This window comes from Squalius cephalus (assembly GCF_949319135.1).
Source record: "Squalius cephalus genome assembly, chromosome: 23".
Lineage (NCBI taxonomy): Eukaryota > Metazoa > Chordata > Actinopteri > Cypriniformes > Leuciscidae > Squalius > Squalius cephalus.
This window is the reverse complement of record NC_137144.1, coordinates 12,800,454-12,819,954: the sequence shown is the minus strand read 5'-3', so window position 1 is coordinate 12,819,954 and position 19,501 is coordinate 12,800,454. Positions and strand designations below refer to the sequence as shown.

At 39.2% G+C, this 19,501-nt stretch overlaps 1 protein-coding gene across 4 annotated transcripts in view; it reads right to left on the bottom strand.

The window, feature by feature from the left end:
* scaper (S-phase cyclin A-associated protein in the ER) overlaps nucleotides 1-19,501 on the bottom strand; it is a 111,083-nt gene that overhangs the window by 14,971 nt on the left and 76,611 nt on the right. For all 4 annotated transcript variants that reach the window (XM_079858779.1, XM_079858781.1, XM_079858780.1 and 1 more), the window contains 4 exons: nucleotides 17,711-17,931; nucleotides 14,898-15,053; nucleotides 10,184-10,430; nucleotides 6,133-6,282 (listed from right to left, as the gene is read on the bottom strand). In XM_079858779.1, the coding sequence (XP_079714905.1) occupies nucleotides 6,133-6,282; nucleotides 10,184-10,430; nucleotides 14,898-15,053; nucleotides 17,711-17,931 (774 nt within the window). The remainder of the gene's footprint in view (nucleotides 1-6,132; nucleotides 6,283-10,183; nucleotides 10,431-14,897; nucleotides 15,054-17,710; nucleotides 17,932-19,501) is intronic.

The following is a 19,501-nucleotide window of genomic DNA, read 5'->3' as shown; positions in this document are numbered from 1 at the left end:
TAGCGGCGCAGCGCCGCCGCTGGATTTTCAGCGCCGCTGCAAAATATTCACATGATCAGTAATATCACGAGTCACGACATTCACTTACACACGTTGTCATAAGGGGCCGTTCACATGCAAATATTTCAAATGTGGTCGCGCGGAAAGCGCACTCATAATAGAAGCGACGCGGCGACAGACACAACGACAGACGCCACGGGAGAGTGAGCAAGCGTTTGTGGAAAGGAGAGAGCGGTACGAACTTTTCTCCGTTTAAGTCTATGGGGTCACTGTGTCCATTTTTTTACTGTCTATGGAAAATATATCGTCCCGCTCCCGCCCCTCCGTGTTCGGCGATCAGGTTTCATTCTCGCGCAGCTTGTTTCGTAACTTCACGTGCGGGTCTTTTCTGTTCCGTGTTTGCGCCGCGCTCTCCGTTTCGTGTGTGTGTGTGTGTGTGTGTGTGTCGGCGCACTGCGCTCTCTGCTCAAAGTTCCGCTCTGTGTTTGCGCTGCGCGTTCTGCTCCTTAACGGCCCAAACGCTCCGATCATGTAGGCTACCGATCATGCACTGGAAAAGCAAAGTCTGCTCAAATAACGTGAAATTTCTCAGTAGTAGACTTCTGTTTGCTGAGCAACAATGGTAAAATTACCTGCTCTGATCACATGCTCTGGTAATAATTGAGCTTTGTATGACTATACTTTATTTTGATAATTAGTCAAAAAATAAATCTGTTAAATCTGAGTATGTTGCATAGTCATAGAACTGAATGAAGAATAATATACTGATGCTTTATATTTTAATATAGGGCTATTTTCTGTCCAATTTGTGTGGACATTTTTCTTTTTTCCCCCTTTTTTTGTGTGTTTAATTTAATTAGTGATTCTATATTTAAATATTGATGATTACAAGTTTGGGGGAAATGCGATTAATTGAGATTAATCACAGCAAATTGTCTCTTACATTTGAGCCCCTGCCCCTGCTGAACTCTTTGCACGTCCCTGAGGTTAGTGAAGTAAAATAGGCTATGCAAGCTAGTCACCTTTTAAACTAATGAAAAGTTTCGGAGTTTTGGATTTTAATGTTCAAAATGTCTACAGGATAAAATAAATGAAAGTTCTGGTTACATGATGATGTATCTAAGTGCGAAAGTGTGTTACAGAAAAAAAGATCAGTAGTGCAGATGAGGGAGGAAAGAGTTCCATTTTTCCACTATAAATTTCTACCTTACATCTGAAAATTAACACAAAAGAAAAACATGAATAATCCTGTCCTAATCCTGTTTGTGACCAGTTCAAGGTACATGCTGCAATAATCATGCCTTCTGTTGATGGTATGTCTCAAAATGTCAATTTCTATCCACAAAACTTGCCAGAAGTCATGGTTTAAGGGGTTATTAAAAAAAAAAAAAAAAAAATCTTGCACCCCCGGACCCCCCCCCCAACTACAACCCCCCCCCCCCCCCCCCACCCCCACCCAACCTCCGGCACGTAACAGCACCGCTGCTGGAAAAATTTATAGGGGAAACACTGGAAACACACTGCAAACACTCACAACGCAACCAAATACAGAAAAACACTGCAAATACAACGCAACCAAACACAGAAACACGCTGCAAATACTCACAACGCAACCAAATACAGAAACACGCTGCAAATACTCACAACGCAACCAAAAACAGAAACACACTGCAAATACTCACAACGCAACCAAATACAGAAACACGCTGCAAATACTCACAACGCAACCAAAAACAGAAACACACTGCAAATACTCACAACGCAACCAAAAACAGAAACACACTGCAAATAATCACAACGCAACCAAATACAGAAACACTCTTCAAATACATCACAACGCAACCAAACACAGAAACACACTGCAAATACTCACAACGCAACCAAATACAGAAACACGCTGCAAATACTCACAACGCAACCAAAAACAGAAACACACTGCAAATACTCACAACGCAACCAAAAACAGAAACACACTGCAAATAATCACAACGCAACCAAATACAGAAACACTCTTCAAATACATCACAACGCAACCAAACACAGAAACACACTGCAAATACTCACAATGCAACCAAATACAGAAACACTCTTCAAATAAATCACAACGCAACCAAATACAGAAACACACTGCAAATACTCACAACGCAACCAAATACAGAAACACACTGCAAATACTCACAATACAACCAATTACAGAAATGCGCTACAAATACTTAGGCTACAACAACCAAATACAGAAATGCGCTGGAAAAAGCACCGACCACAACAGAAATGTTTCAAGGAGACCCAAACAAGTGACGAACCTGGCTGGGACATACTTTGTTTTTTGTTTAACATCCTGATCGTATGTGAGTATTTGCAACACATGTGTTGTCAAACTGATGAGGTTTATTTTAATTTGCTGGTGTTTTTTTTTCTATTTGCAAGCGTTTTGTTCAGTTGCAGCGCACTGCAAAATGATTGCAATAGTTGCAAAAAGCTTCAGTGGCTTTGGCAATTTCACTGTTTTTTTTGTTTAGTTTTTTGACCCTGGCACAAAACGACCAGCTAACATTACTTTACTAATCATTAGGGATGTCCCGATCCGATCCACGGCATCGGTATCGTGCCGATACTGGCCCAAAACGCTAGATCGGATATCGGAGGGGAGAAAAAAAATTATCCGATACCTATGATCCGATACCCATTAGGGGTGGAACGGTAAGTATTCGTACTGAACGTACGTTCGGTGCATGGATTTACACAGAGAATACACGGTATAAAAATAAATAAATCTCACGTGCACATTAATTAATGTAATACGGAACTTACGTTACTGTTAGATACGCGCATATGCGGGTTCTTTAGGGACACCTAATCTGTAGCCCCGCCTTAGCTCTGAACGCGCGTCTATATCGCTTCAAACGCTCACTTTATCATTATACGCGCGCGGCGCGTCCTATTCGCTTTGGACGCGCGAATGGATTCAAACTGTTCAAGCATCGAACTAGACGCGATAGACGCAAATTTGACGCTCTATTCGCATTTGGTGTGAACGCAGCAAAATGAACAGGCTGCGATGTCAAGATTGCAATGCTGGAGTGTGTGTGTGTCAGAGAGAGAGAGGCACGGGCGCGATCGAACAGTGGAAACATAAAAACATACTCCGTCATTTTCATACAGGACATCATTAAAACTGCAAAAAGTGTTTAGCCTACTTATATTTGTGTAAAACACAACATTGTGCTTTTGTCAAACTGTAAACTCTTGTCAAACTGTAACTGACACACACACACACACACACACACACACACACACACACACACACACACACACACGCACGCACGCTGTTTAAAAGCAAAAATGATCTCATCTTTTGGACATTCATCATTGCATTGGTTTTCATTTCTTGTCCTAAAACAGAGCACTAATCTGTTTATTTTTAAGTTACACATTCTACATTGAATAAAAAAGAAAATCAAATGTGTTTTTAAAAGTAGTACTATTTTATACAGAAATAAATTATTTATAATTCAGATGAGAATAAAGTTAAAGTTAATTAAAATTTAAAGGAAACAAATATATTGATCTGAAATATAGCAAATTAATTTTAAATTCATTCAGGTTACCAAACATATCTCAAAGTCTTTTGAATAAAGGCTGGCAGTCTTTCATTATCAACTATTGTTGTGGACTATACTGGAGAAGTATTTGTTCTCCATTTGAGTGAGATGTTTTTATGTGGCTAATTGAGCAAAGTGCTTCCATTATATTTTATTATTATTAGTATTAGTTCAAGAATAAAATAAAAATATCGGATTGATATCGGTATCGGCAAATAGCCAAAGCTGCGGCATCGGTATCGGTATCGGAAGTGAAAAAGTGGTATCGGGACATCCCTACTAATCATATTATCAGCACATGGGAAAGTGTGACCAAGTACTAGTCAGGTAAAATCACAAATCAATCCGATTGGATATGAGCAGACGGATATAATGCAGACGGGATAATATAATAGGAGGGAAAATGTGTTTCCAATCATTGTGTTCCTGTGTTAGCAATGGTTACATCCAAAGAAAGACATAAAAAGAATGTCTTGCTCCCGAAAGAAACCATTTACTGGATCATCAAGAACTTCAAGGAGAGAAATTCAACTACACTGCGCCTGGACCGTCTCATCCTGAGGAGTCGGCTACAGAATCGTATCACCACTAGAGCAGAGTTTGCTCAATATTTGAAGCGGGTTGGTGTGAGCACATCTGCACACACATCTGGCCAAGACTTTTGGACAATGGCCTGGTGTCAAGAAGGGCAGCAAATAAGCCACTTCTCTCCAAGAAAAAAAAAAAAAAAAGGACAGACTGACATTCTGCAGGAAGTACAAGGATTCACTTAAAACCATCAATTCACCATATTCCTAGTTTTAGAAATCATAAAATAGCTACAGTATGTGTGATAAACAGACAAAAGTCTCTGAAAATCTTTCCCCATACTCTAAAATCTCATTCACGAAGGTCAGAAAAATCATATGACAGGTTTGGCATCAATGATGCTTGATTTATTTTTTCTTATGCTTTAATCATTTGCATTGTGACTAATTTAAATATCGGACTCTCTATCTCTATAATGACTTGTGACTTAAATTTGAGTCTTTTTTCATTACAAAAAGCTATTATAAGGCTTCAAAAGAATTATAACAACTCATAACAAAAAAATTGTGGACTCATATGATACTTTTTTTTTCTTTTCTTTGACATTTTTGGAGCTCAACAGAATACTTATCCATTTTTACATAAATTGCTGCATTGAATTGGATGAGACAAGTTTATGTAAGAATGGATTCATGAATGATTTACACATTTTGAAATTGAAAGTGAACAGTGACTGGGGTTGCATTAAGCCTTAGATCTGCTTTTGGGTTCTACAGACAGAAAGTCAAACAGGTTTGAAATATCACAAAGATGAGAAAATTAATTAGATTTTTTTACAACTAATCACGTTAATAACATTACTAACAATACATTTTGTACTTTGCCAGGATCTTGGCATAGTATGCTGAAATACAAGTTTGAACGGAATGAAAACCTCTTGTAGACCTAAAAAAAAATCAAGTGCAAGGACCATCTATTGGGAAAGAAGCCTGGAAGAAAACAAAGCTGCTGCAACTTTTCACTTTTCACATTAATTACCAAATTACAAAATATCCCTCATGAATATTTTATTTATATTTATTGCATTTTATGTTTTATGTGCTTTTGGAAAAAGGGTCTATTGTACAATGTCAACAGTGTGGCCACGTAATATATGACACACAGCTCACACAGAACATTTTCAAGAAACTTTCTGTTGGTCATTGTGGTGAATACGAGTGGAATTCCCCTGTGGAAATTCACTAAACAACAGTAAATGTGACTGCACCTTGAAGGGATAGTTCATACAAATATGAAAATTTAATTTACTCACCCTCATCATTTCAAGTGGGCGACACTATATACAGGTGTAAACGGGGTCTAAAACGTTTTGAGCTTGTCCACTTTCGACCATTTCCAGAGGTAGTTGAAAACACATTCGACCGGATTGCTTTCGTAGTGTAAACGCTCATGTGGTCGAATGTGTTCGAACATTTACAAAAGACCGTCTACTCTCGACCTACTGACCCAATGCGTAAACATTATGGGAATTAGCCAGACAGGATTTAAACTTTGTCGGCTTAAGACCCAAGTTTGGTTTGAAGATGAAAAACGTACCAAGCACAAATTATGTTCTCTCACCATTCCTGATTTCTAACACACACGAAAGCTGCTGCTCTCCATATGTTTTTCCGTCATTTTCGGGCACGCTCATATGGAAATTCCAAAAACGTATTTTGTCTATTAGATCGAAAGATCTGAAAAAGCCCATACATTTACCCTCCCATAGACCTTACCTTCGAAGAAATCAGGACAGAAGTGGTTAAAAGTGGACAAAAGAGACGCATTAAAACACCAGGTGTAAACGGGAATGTGTCTCCCTCGTCTATTTGTGATCCGATCGACCAAAACGTATCTTAATACCAGGTGTAAACAGGGCCAAACATGCATCAGTATATAATCATAAAACTTATAATCATAAAACATTTATTTAATGTAACACTAATGATGAAGGTAATCTCACCTGGTTGTCTGGGTGGTTGACAGTGAAGTAGCCGACGCAGATGATGAGCTCATGAAGCAGCTCTTCAGAGCTCTGTTGAGAACAGTACCACAGCAGAGAACTCACAATGTGTCTGAAGGCCAGAGAGAGACCCTCCGCTCCTAAAACACACTGGAAACAACAGACACGGGTCAGCAACGGGATCACATCAGGGAATAGCTATTAGAAAAGAGCATGCACACAAGTCTGTCTGCACATTAGAAACGGGAGACATTTAAAATGTCACATTTTAAAGACATTATAGGGATTTTAACACTGTAAATGGAATAGATCTCACAAAAATTTAAACTGATTTTTCATTCATTCCAGAACTGTATGACTTCTGTGGAACATAAAAGAAGATATTTTGGAGAACCATTTTTGTCTGCTATGAAAGTCAGTGGGGTCCAAAACAACATTGGACACTGTTGACTTTGTGTTCTGCTGAAGAAAGAAAATCATACAGGTTTGGAATCGAAATGAGGGTGCTCACAACACACTCTTTTTGGTTGAACTGGTAGGTTGAACTGGTTCTGGAATCAGTAGTCCCACCTCAAGACCCCCCCCCCAATTCCCTCAACTAAAGAGATGCTATCTGCCGGTCTAGAGACAGTATTTATTAAACATGTCAACATGACTGAGCGCCTCAGGGTCAGCACTAAAACTACTGACAGTTTCTGCTGGGTAGGAGAGTGTTATGGGATGGAGAGTCTAAACAACCACAAACAACAATACCTGAAAATCCCAGCATATGCAATGGGAGTAAGACGCTGGGTTTGCATCACCACAGACAGTCTGTTTGATTTGCCAGCATTCAACCAACTCCGAGAACCGCTGTTGTTAGGACGTAGAACCAAGAATCATTTATGTTTGAAGGCGATCGAAGCATTAGCTACCATTTTTTTATTAAAACAAATAGATGAGGTACAGGGTTATTATCGTTAACTAAAACTATTAAAACATTTCGGTTAAAGACGAAATAAAGCCAAAATAAAATATAAATATTAGATGAAAAACTTGAACTGAGTCGCCTTGGCAATTAACTGAAATAAGTTTAAGTTGAAGCACTACTATTATTAAATCAAAGTAAATTAGAGCAAAAACTAACTAAAATTGAAATAAAAATAAAAACCTAAATAGCTATAATATATTAGGGCTGTCAAAAGATTAATCGCGATTAATCGCATCCAAAATAAAAGTTTGTTTTTAATAATATATGTGTGTGTACTGTGTATAATTAAATTTGTATATATAAATACACACACATGCATGTATATATTTAAGAAAAATGTGTTATTTATATATAAAAAAATTATATTTATATATAATATAAACTATATAAATATATATACAGTATATGTATGCAAATATTTCTTAAATATATACATGCATGTGTGTGTATTTATATATACAAAATAATTATCCACAGTACACACACATATATTATGTAAACACAAACTTTTATTTTGGATGCGATTAATCGCGATTAATCTTTTGAAAGCCCTAATATATATATATATATATATATATATATATATATATATATATATATATATATATATATATATAAAAAAAAAATATATAAAAACCTCAACTAATAAAATGACAAAAGCACAAAGAAATTACAACAAATTAAACTAAAATTAACACGAAAACTAAAAATATAAAATAAAAATTCATTCAAAATATAAAAAAAACTATAATAAAACTAAACTGACACTGATGAGTTACCGATCAACATTTTGATTTTTTAATTTTCTGCAATTTTAAAGATTTCTAATACCACTATTGAATATTTTAATAACACTTCTGAAATGCCACCAATTGATTTAAATATTAAATTGTGAATATATGAGTTTTTGTAGTTAACGCATTTAGTTCATGCTAATTACTGTGTAATTACAAGGTTAATTTGTGAGGATGACAATCATATAATGATGCTGACAGAAGTACAGTAGAGTTATTTGTCTCAAACAACACAAATATACTCCATATTTCTCAAACAGAAATAAAAAGGTAACTGTGTTAAACAATTAATCATAAGCATTAACAATCTAACATTAACTTTCCCCTCAAAGAATAAAGCAATATTTTTGTATTCTGAATTTACAACCCAAAGCCAAAAAAAGCAGCACCAGTGAGCCACAGGGTGACCTATTTAATAAGAAAATACTGGATTACACATGATTATCTAAAGAGCAGAAAAAAATACACAAATAAAACCTTAGGCTGAGTTTTATCTAGCAGCTCTACTACTAAGGAACCAGATCTGTTTTGTAACAGCTAAACTGGCATGCCAGAAAACACCTCCATGAGTCTTTAGCTCAGGTTGGACTCTCATCCACATCATCTCATGAAATAATGTTAATACATTGTCCAGAAGTGCTTCTGCTACCTCCTAGCTGGTGTTTAACTCGTTTTTTTTTCTGTGTGGGTATTTCCAAGATAATTTCCAAGTTCAAATTGTAACCTAAGTAAAGAGAGGTCATCCGTATATTGAACACATCCATTGACCAATGGATCATGATTTCATGATATTTCCAGGTGCTCATTACTATTATTATTATTATTTTAGTTTTTTCTAATAGAGATTAGACTCATAAACAGCAGTTTCTAGTGGATTAACTATTTTAGAGCCAAAAATAACTAGAAATCTTAGATTTTTCATTATTTTTGTCCAGTCCTGGAAATCAAATAGTTCAAACTCCCTGATATTTCCCAGTTTTCCATGACTGGATTGAACGGCATTAAACTTGAAAAGGTAAATTTACATTAAATTCAAACTAAACAAACCAACACACTAATTTATAGAATAAAAATAGTGACAAACAGCATAATTTAATTAAATATGTCACATACATTGTATATTATATTATATTAGTCCCCATAGGGACTAATGTGCAGAGACTCAAATATTACTGAATCATTTTAATGATCATTATAGTTTTGTGAAATATCCAAATTTACTAAAATGAATCCAATTTCTCAGCACTACATATGAATCAATGAACTGATTCATAGAGTTTGAATCACTCTACTGCTGTCACCCAACTGAAAAATTAAGTTAGTAGCATAACTACTTAGTTACTCTCTAATACTTGCTTTAATTACAAAGAACTAACTGTTATGAATAGTTGGTGCGGTTGTTTCTACAACATCACATTGAAGTAATTCATAGGGTTCTGACCCTCCTCGTTCACGCCTAGGTGTTTACATGATGATTTAGCCTAGCGATACCGTTCTTGTCTCTTTATCATGCCGGCTGAAGTACGACCGGAGCCTGTGCATGTTACGCCACTCACTGTCCGCATTACTCACCCAGAGCTTTCAACATGGCTGGCCCGGGGTCAGAGGTCAGGTGTGTTTACATCCACTGGGTTAACTTTGTTCTGTGAAGAAACACTGATATCCTACCAGTGGCTCTGAGGGGATTGGACCATTAGCTTTGAGGGTTATGTCTTTACGGCCCACATTTGTGTGCGCAGACGTACCAACGCAACCATTAATGAAAGCCCGAGAACTTTTTATTGCTTTACTTTTCAGAACGTCTGTCTGTAGGATGAGGCCACATATCTGCCACTAGCTGAAGGCCGAACTGCTGCATTTACCTCTCTGAAGAAAAAAAACAAGCTGTGCAGCATTACTTTAAGCAGACAGGGTGGCTTGAACTACCAGCAGGATGGACACCACAAAAAAGATATTCGCATCCGTCCGCAGAGCTTTGAATCAAAGAGGCAGGATATCACAGATTGTAAACAGGACCAGAGCAATAAGGTTATCCATCACGAGATGCGTAGCTACCCAGACGGCTGCAGTACTTTTCAGAAGGTAAACAGTCTTCTGGACTCTATAAAACACTTGAGCCAGATTATTTTTCTGAGTGCACTCAGTCAGGCCTTAAAAACCTGGAAATTCGGTGTGCTAACTAATTAAACGAATATCTAACCTAAAATCGTCACTGACACTTTCATTTTTCAACCATATACTATTTGATACATCTATTACATACAAGCGCCACATCGGAAATGAATACCTGGAAGGCTGAGAGGTCCAGCAGGGCGAAGGTGTTGAGGAAGCGCAACCCCTGGAGGGCCACCTGGATGACGACGGAGCTGTAAGGCCCCTGGGGGCCCGTGGGGCCGACAGAGAGAGGCTCAGGGGGAGCAGTGTGGAGCAGTATGCAGTACAGCATGTGAAGGACGCCCACTAGATCAGTGCTCTGCAGGAGGGCTGTCAAACCAGTAGGGTCCTGACGTTTGTTGTCAAAGATACTCAGAGAACTGAAAACGACAATTAAAGGGGAAAGAATCACATTGATTGGTAGTGTACCAATCTGAACATAACCTAAATGAAGGCACACATGAAGACACAGAATAGCAACAGACATTCAGAAAATTGTGTAGAAATGTGCTCTTACTCAAATATAAACCAACAAGATCAATCACACATGATGTGGGACAAAAGACCACTTTGTTCAACAGGTAATACCCGTTAACCAGTGACTGACACTCCAGGAATGAAAAACAAATCAGGGTCAGAAATACTGTTCTATATACTAATTCTATTAGCAAGGCCAAAGGTGTTCCTCATTGTATCCAATGCATCAGGCCAGTGAAAGAAGGCTCCTCATGTTTATGCACCTTTCAATCTGAATCACTGACCTTTCAAACAAAGTCAGCAGAGCACAGGGCTGTTCTAGTGCAGAGGGGAAGTGTGGCAAAAGGTGGCCAAAGGTGTGGTCTGAATGTAACAGAACCTGATGTGGTGCTGGTTACTTGCATAAGCCACACAAGCCGAAGACCCAGGATGTAGGAAGTGTGAGATGTCTGGTCCCTGCGGCTTCTAGATTTACTCGCCAGACCAGAGCCTGTCCGTTCTGATATAAATAATGAAGGTAAGCCCCATCTGTGAAGCATGCCTATGGGGCAAATAGGACTAACTGGTAACATTTGGCCCTGCCCGAGTCAGGAATGAACACTAAGACACAGTGAGGGTGGCTGCGGCCAAATATATGAGGAGAGATAAGAAAGACTTTACACTTCTGAGCCTGGGATCAGGGACTGGAGATCAGAGAGAAAGAAACAAAGTGTGAGGTGAAGGAAAATAGAGATACAGGAGAAGGAATAAAGGATAAAAAAAGATGAAGAAAAAGATCTATAATTAATGTGTAGAGTGGTGGATATAATGTGATGGACAGAACAAATGTATACAATGTACAGAGAGACTGCTATAATGTGGTGGACAGATTCATAAAAATCAATGAATAGAATGTATTAGAGAGCTGAACAGATGTATGCAATGAATGTATAGAATATCAAGAGAGACTGATCGAATTTTATGTAAAGACTCATAGAATGAATGTGAAGAGCACTGAAGAAAGGATTAGTACATGAATACATAGAACACATAAATATGAAAGAATGTAGTGGAGAAATATAGAATAAATGTGTAGAATCCACTGACAGATGGACAGAATGTGTTAGACAAATATATAGAATCAATGTGCAGAATGTACAGAGAAAGAGAAAATATGGCGGGGGCAGATGTTTACAATTAACATGTAGAATGTGTAGACAATGACAGAATGTGGTGGACAGATGTATAGAGTTAATGTAGAGAATGAATAGAGATGTATTGGACAGATGTAAAAAATGTATGTGTTAGAAAGAATGAATATATAGAATGGATAGAATGTGGTGAACAGATATATAGAATGTATAGAGAGATAGACAGGAAGTGAAGTGTACAGAAAAAGTTAAAAGAATGTGACCAAAATGGAATGAATGCAAAGAATGGATGGAATTGATGGAATGTAATTGACAGATAAACAAAATAAATATCTAGAATGTAGGGAGAGATAGATGTAGAGGCAAGGTAAGGACAAGATCTATAAATGTGACAAACCACAGACTGATCAAGTGGATCTTGGGGAAGTTTAGCCTCTAAGCAATGAAGCTGACCGTCCAAACATCTCATACACCAATGAACATACTGGAGCGCTCCACATAGCAACAGTAGAGCCAAAGTAGAGGGAAGTCTTGGAACTTGGACAACCAGCTGTCAGCCAAAAGCACTGGCTCCACAACTATGCAAACTCACCTTACTCTCTGGCTATCTTGTGTTGCAGGACATTTAATTAAGACCCATCTTACCAGATTTACAGCAGCATGTTTGTGTGTCTTAGTCAGGACAACACCCTGCAGATTAGCAGGATTGGTAACTTCATACCCCTGAGGGTATGAGCAGAAGCGGTCCTTAAGCTGATCTGAGACGAGATCTTCTGTTACTGTGCAACGGCAAGAGTCTGGCTATTGGTATCAAGGGCTGATCCCTAAACAGCACAGAAGGGGCAAGTTCTACAAGGTGTCACATTGCAGTTGAGGATACATCGGTGAACACTACACTAAGTGCACTGGAGGGGAAACAGACCTTTTGGTAAGTCAAAGGGGGAAAGGAGTGTCAAGCTTGGTGAGGGGGAAACCTCACTCTCGGCAATGAGATCACAGCAAGTGCAAGAGATCGGCTACTCAGAATTAGCTTCCGGGTGGAAGCCACCTTGTTCGACTGATCTCAGCTCTGCGCTCCTCACCCACGTTTAACCTTACCCGGCGTAAGAAAATCCCCAGAGCTGGTCTCAGGTCAGATGATAAGGGCAGCATCCACAGACAGTCACGATCAGTGTCTACATGAGGGAACAAAGACTTGGTTCTCATAGAGTGACTGTGCATGACGTACTTCACATCTCCTGACTCTGAAACAGGAGACAGCAGTGTGGGATGAAAGTGAAAGGCCTGACAGAGGCAATTTGAGTCTACCTACTGACCCCAAATCAGCATTGTCTGATTAATCCATGCTTACAGCTAAACCTGTGGTAATGCTGTTAGTGTCTACTCGATTTAGAAAGGACGAGACAAAATACATCTGGAACTTTGATTTGCCATGAAACAATTTCCTTGAGGAAAAAGGGTAATTTAAAGACTCGAGTAAAAATAGGTTTCTAAATTAGTCAAGGTCCCTAAAACCCTGCTGGAGCCATGACACTCTGGTTAGTGCATAGAGTTAGGGTGCTCAGAGGGAATGTGGTCAGCATCCGAAAATGTCCTGTGCCATTTCCCAATCCTCTTCATGGTCTCTCTCCATTAAACTTCCTATCACTCTACACCAAGAGTGCCCCATCTAGCTTCTGCTGATCAACATTCCTGCAGAATTTGGATCCAACCCTCAAACATGGGTTTCTTTAAAAGACTGCAGACAGGTGTATTAAAGCAGCATTGGAATAAACTTTGCTCTATAACATAGTGGTACATTCAGATACACCACCATTTTAATCCATTTTGATTGCAGTACAGGCCACAATTCATATGTTAACACGTCATCATTAGCTTAGCACAGGCACTCCTTGACTTTTATTGGCCGTTGATGACTATCAATATTTAATCCCAACAAATACACTGGTAGCCGGTGACAGAAATACAAAGCACTCGCTGTAAGAACAAATCCCAGGGTCTGGCAACTGCATGAGAGTAGAGCAACTCGGAAATGTCTAACACGAACCACAAAGGGACAACTTCCTGGCCTTCAGCATGGTGAAGAATGACGGAATGGAACGCTGACTCGATTATTAAAGATGTTGATTTTGTCGCTGAGCAGGACTATTAAAGAGAAGAATTGGCAATAGAGTTTCTCACAGATATTCAGTGTCAGAAGCCAAGGGATGTTGGGAGAGACACTGGAGTTGTCACAACCAGCTGGATGTCGTCATAGCATGCAACAGCTGGAATAGAACATAGCTGGCCAACTGAGGTGGAGCTAGGACCTTTGAAGGAACTCCAAAATCCAAGTGGACTGGAATGGACTTGCATGTAAAATTTGAATTGGTGCAAATGCAAAGACTCATTCAGACAATCAGTAGAGATCAAAAGAATTTAATTCAAACTGTTCTGAAACACATCAGTAGCACTTTCTTTTCTACCTTTTAATACACCTTATCAGGCCCAGACAGAATCTGCAGACTTTTCTCTATTTCAACATCACAATGTACAAAAAAACAATCACTCCTAAAATGTTTACAGTGCAATTGTAGAAAGCAACAGTGCAGCATCACAGCGATCTGTCTTTTCTGCAAGTCAGGGTCAGAGGTCAAAGTCGGGATATCACAAGCTTTGACTGCGTGGTTAGCCTCTGTCAGCAGCTGTGCATGCACAAAATGCACTCCGACACACACGTGGGTGGGCTGCAGGCAGGAGTTTACAGTGTAAGGAGACAGAGCTGCAGGGTCGCTAGATGACTATCAGCACAGGCTCTGCAGGGCTAACGTCAGACACTGGGAAATGAGCTGCTGATTGATGGGGCTGCTGTCTCTGGTCTGCACCTCCTCAGACATCAGAACAACAAAACTACAGTGGACTTCACCAATTAATTTAGATAGGAATGAGGTTATCTGCTTGTCTGGGGATGTTTGGGAAGGGTGCGACCACTAAAAATAGATACTGTGGAGGTATCATGGTATAGTGATGGCATCATATGGTGGTATGATTGAACTTTCCCTTTAGTACTGAATAATTATAATACCCAAATAACATCATAAGTATATATTGTATTTTCAAGGTAATTCAAAGAATACCACTTTAATGATAAGAGTCCCAGTGTATACCATGTTTTTTTGTAAGTGGACTGGAGGGTCATGTCAAATAAAGGAAGAAGATATTGGAGACAAATGAAGTAAAGTAACATTAGAAACCACTCACCGCCCAGTCATGCCAAAACTCAACTTGCACATCCCATGGAGGAAAGCAGTGGCTTGCTCCAGAAAGGCAGCCATTTTGGGACTCTCGTCGATCGGCCCTTGTATGGACAGGAAACAGCCGTACAGCTTGTCGATCAAACCCATGTTCACCACATAGCTGAGGGAAACAAGCCGAAACGCGTCAGACTTAAAAGCACATGAAAACGTTTGGATCACAATCACATTAATCATGCTCAATTTCTTGAGAGGAACATCAATTTGATTTAGACCACATTCATAGTCAACATTTCTTTTCCCTTATCCGCCATTTTGTATACATTTGGATATGTTTTCCAATACACTGAATGGCCTTCTCTGGGATATATGCAAAGGTGGCAAAAAATTGGGTCAAAATTACACATTTCAAAAGCAGAATATAGATTAGGACATTCTGTAACAGACTTCACACTTGGAGCACACCTATGATGCCTTAAAATGCTGTCTAGCAGGCACCTCACGGCCATGAAGGCCACTGCAATCCAGAATGCTCTCGGTCTGAAATCTGAGCTCTCATCTGAGCACACAACTCCTGCCTATTATGTCTATATCTCTAATTTGTCTGGTCAAATGAAAGGTCTCATGATGGTGTTGGTCCGCACCCTCCTGGCTACAAATCAGGCCTAATTACAGTATTAGTGGATGACTGTGTCTCCGTGTGCCAGCTCAGATCTAGAAGAGGAGAAAAGCCCCCCTTCTTCCCTCATGCCTCAGGTATTCCGTCCCTCCACCCTCTCCCACCTCCAGCACGGTCTAAAGTCTCCTGGCAGTCAATCACTGGACCTCCCAGTGAAGTCTGGGCCAGCATTTTGTGGCTCCAGTGCAGCAACGTGCTGACTCAGTTGCAGATCCGCATTTCACACCCTCCACTTTAGCCTCTGTTTCCCAGTCTCCCCAAATCTGTATATTTTTCCCCTCACTCTCTTTTCCTATTTCCCTCATACCTCCTTTTGTTACGGCTGTCAGTCAAAAGTGTGTGCACTCAGTAAAGGTAATTACAATTCTCCCCTCGCCCTTCTCAATAGGTCGGCCATCACCTGAACTAAAGCCCCTTGTTATGGCTTTATTTTCATCTTGGGTTTGACTCAAGCAGAAAGCAGTTTTCCACACACCATTGTGCAGCCTCTCAGATGCTTCATCTGGGCAACAAGAGCCAAAGTGATCAGTCATGATCAGATGTTCCAGCCAAAGGTCTAGCGGATCTCTATGCGACTCATTCAGGGAGTTTAATCTTTTTAAAGTGAAGTGAAAGTGACATGTGAAGGCCAAGTATGGTAACCCATTCTTAGAATTTGTCCTTTAACCCATCCAAGTCAGTGCACACACATTAGGAGTAGTGAGTAATGAACACACAGACACACTTCAAACCGTGACACACACACACCCGGAGCAATGGGCAGCCATTATGCTGGGTGCCCGGGAAGCGATTAGGGGTTAGGGCACTTCAGTCATTTCATGTTGGTACTGGAATCAAACAATCTTTGGGTTACCAGTCGGACTCGCTAACCATTAGCCCACGACTGCCATTAGCCCACAATTTGATATTTGATTATTTTTTATGTATTATTCTTTTTATAGTCCTCTTTTCTGTTTCAAAACCAAAGAGGTTGAAAAATTAAAAATGAAAAAAAGGTTCTATTTTATTCTTCCCTGCGGATTTATTTTTGGTAATCCAGCCACTATTTGGCCTGTTCCAGCCATGTCTGCAAGGTCACTCCACGGTCACTGCACTGGGCTTGAGACTGCTCGTGTCAAACAAATCATGGGAGGGAACACTGAAGGATTGTGGGAAGCTTGGGATTCTTAGCAGGCCGGGCTGTCTGCCTTTCCTCAGAGAGCAGGAGAAAGCCCAGCACTAGCGCTCTCCTCCGCACTGCCCTACTCTCACGCCGAGTTCAACTGAAAGTCGTGTACTTCCAGAAGGGAATTTTGGCCAATGTGGAGACTAAAAACTTTGGTTTAGAGCACAGATTTGTGAAGGAGTTGCCGGCTAAGTTAGAAAAGAGATGGGGCATCCAAGAGCATACCCAACCAAAGTGCAGAAAGCCAGGTCTGATGTGTACAAGACTATGATGTCATTAAAATGGAGTAGTCTTATAAACAAATTTCCCAAATTGTCTGACCGGGATAACCTCTGGATCCTTTCCAAGAGGTCATTCCCTGCTCAAGGGATATCATTCCAAGACTTAAGAAACTCTTGTGTGTTTCACATTGCAAAAAATATTGTTGCTAACAAAAGCCATGTCACTCTATACAGTTGTAAGCGTCAGACTGTATTTGTTTTCACCACAGCTGTAAAAATGCTTAGTTTTCTAATCTTAGAGGAAATGTTTGGCTGATGAGCTGGGGGAGAGGTGTGTGGAAAAGGAAAAGAAAAAAGGATGTTTAAAGAATGCACTGAATTGAGAACATGACTAATAAAAAGCAGTGAGATTAGATTTAGATTATTGTGTGTACACTTTGCACTGGTGTGGCTGATTTGAAATCAGTCTTTTACAGCTTAACGTTACATTGTAAATTGTTACATTGTGAATTAACTTTTTCTTCTCAATTAACCCATGCTCTTTCTTTTTGAGAATGGTAGGGGTATGCTTGGCTACATTTTGCAAAATTTGAAGAGGTTATATATTGCTGTGGATATGCAAATATTTATACAAAATAAATGTCCAAAAATTAACATGATTATTTTAATTGTTATGCATTAGACAAGATTTTCAAGATGTATTCAAGATGCTTGATCAGGAAGAGTCATGGAAAGAAAACATAAAAATGAATAACCTGATAAGATCTTGAGTACGTGTGTTGAAGTTCTCACTGGCGACAGGTCTGCTCTTGGCATCTGGAGTGCATATACGTGGAGAATCTCCATTTAAGTTAGTCGGGTGCAACTGCCCCAGCACTGTGGCGACTGTCTGCAGAAGTCCTGTAGTCAAACCCTCAAAGATCTGCTTATTGACACTGCGGCCAAAGATTGATGTGTCCTCATCAGGTACGAAGAGCTGCAGGAACAGTTATAGATGTGTTATTCATCATTGGTGGAAAGAGAAAAAACAAAGACAGTGTCAGCTGAACTGTAGTCACAACCCTGAGACTACCAAGAAGCAAGACAATGGTGTCTAGACACGTTGGAGCTTTCAGGTTTCATCAAGAGCTACAGATGAAACATCTTCGTCAACGACTCTCAACATGTCTACAAGCGTGTCAAAGACGAGAAGGTCTACAACTACAGTCATGTTCAAACAACTGTAGGCATTTTCTTTAAACTCTGTTTGGAGATTCGATACGGTGTTGTTACTGTTACACCATTATTGTTGTTTGTACTGCTGCAAATCCTTCTTTTTGATGCAATTTACAAAAAATCACAATCCTATTAATTGCATCCTTACAAGATGTACAGTACTCTAAGCAAACATTGGTTGAAAACTGATTTGGAAAACTAATTTAAATTTGCAAACACTTGCTCAATTGACTGATGGTTGTCTCTAACACCAATCTTGGCATTGAAGGACATCTGAGATCACTAAACAATGGGCCGTGCTGGTCTCAATATCCGGCCTAGCACTGTTGCACAATAGACAGGGTCATTTAAACCTCAGCTTGCATTTTAAAACATGTCCAATTAAAGCAGAGGGTGCAAATAAAAAAGGATCCTGTCCTCTTTTGTTTCCACGCGTAAGCCATTAATCTTTGGTTGGAATCCTGATCCTCTAGTGCATAAATAACTACAAGGGCGCTGCTCTATTATTCATCAGCCCTGGGTTATAAATTGGTAGTTACAACTCGAAGCGACATTGTCCCTGGTGGTGTGCCAATGACGGGCATACAAAAACTCTGCAAGGTATTCCCGTTTGCAGGAAGCACTGTGATTGTTGAGAAAGACTGGTCATGCTACGAGAATGCTCCTTGGGGGCAAGGATAGGGACATAAATGTATTTTTTTTCAGTTAAAGTTTATGTCTAAGAGTGAGGTTTGGCATTAATGCAAGGTTTGGTATTAACATAAAATATCTTAGGTAGTTAAAGCTTATTAAACTGTCATCATGTTTATAGCTACCTACTTGAATTTTTGTTGCGCCACAGTAATGCAAGAATGCACATTTAGCCAACTGGACCGTGCACATACTGTACAACGCATTTGCCAAATACTCACATATGTGTTTGAGTTTTTGCCTAAGAATATGTATAGGATAGTCTGCATATAATTATGTTGATTAAAATACATATAAATAAGCAAAAAATAAATATGCTTGTATATAAAATACATTTATATTTAAAATAAATTAACAATTCTGTAACTTATTTAATAATTTCCCATGACCAAACATGACCATTTTGGCTTTTGCTATAAAGAACACTTTAATGTGTCATATTTAAGGTTTAATTGCATTAAGGTGGTATTAGACTAGTCAGATGTCATTGGTTAAAGATAAAAAAAAAATACATAGAGATTTTAGCGCAGGTACACATGCAAGTTAAAATGACAGTTTTTACAGAGTAGCAGCTTACTATGCTGAGAGAGCAGGCAAAACCAGCTACATTCTCCACAAATCTAATTACAGGGAAGGGAAGG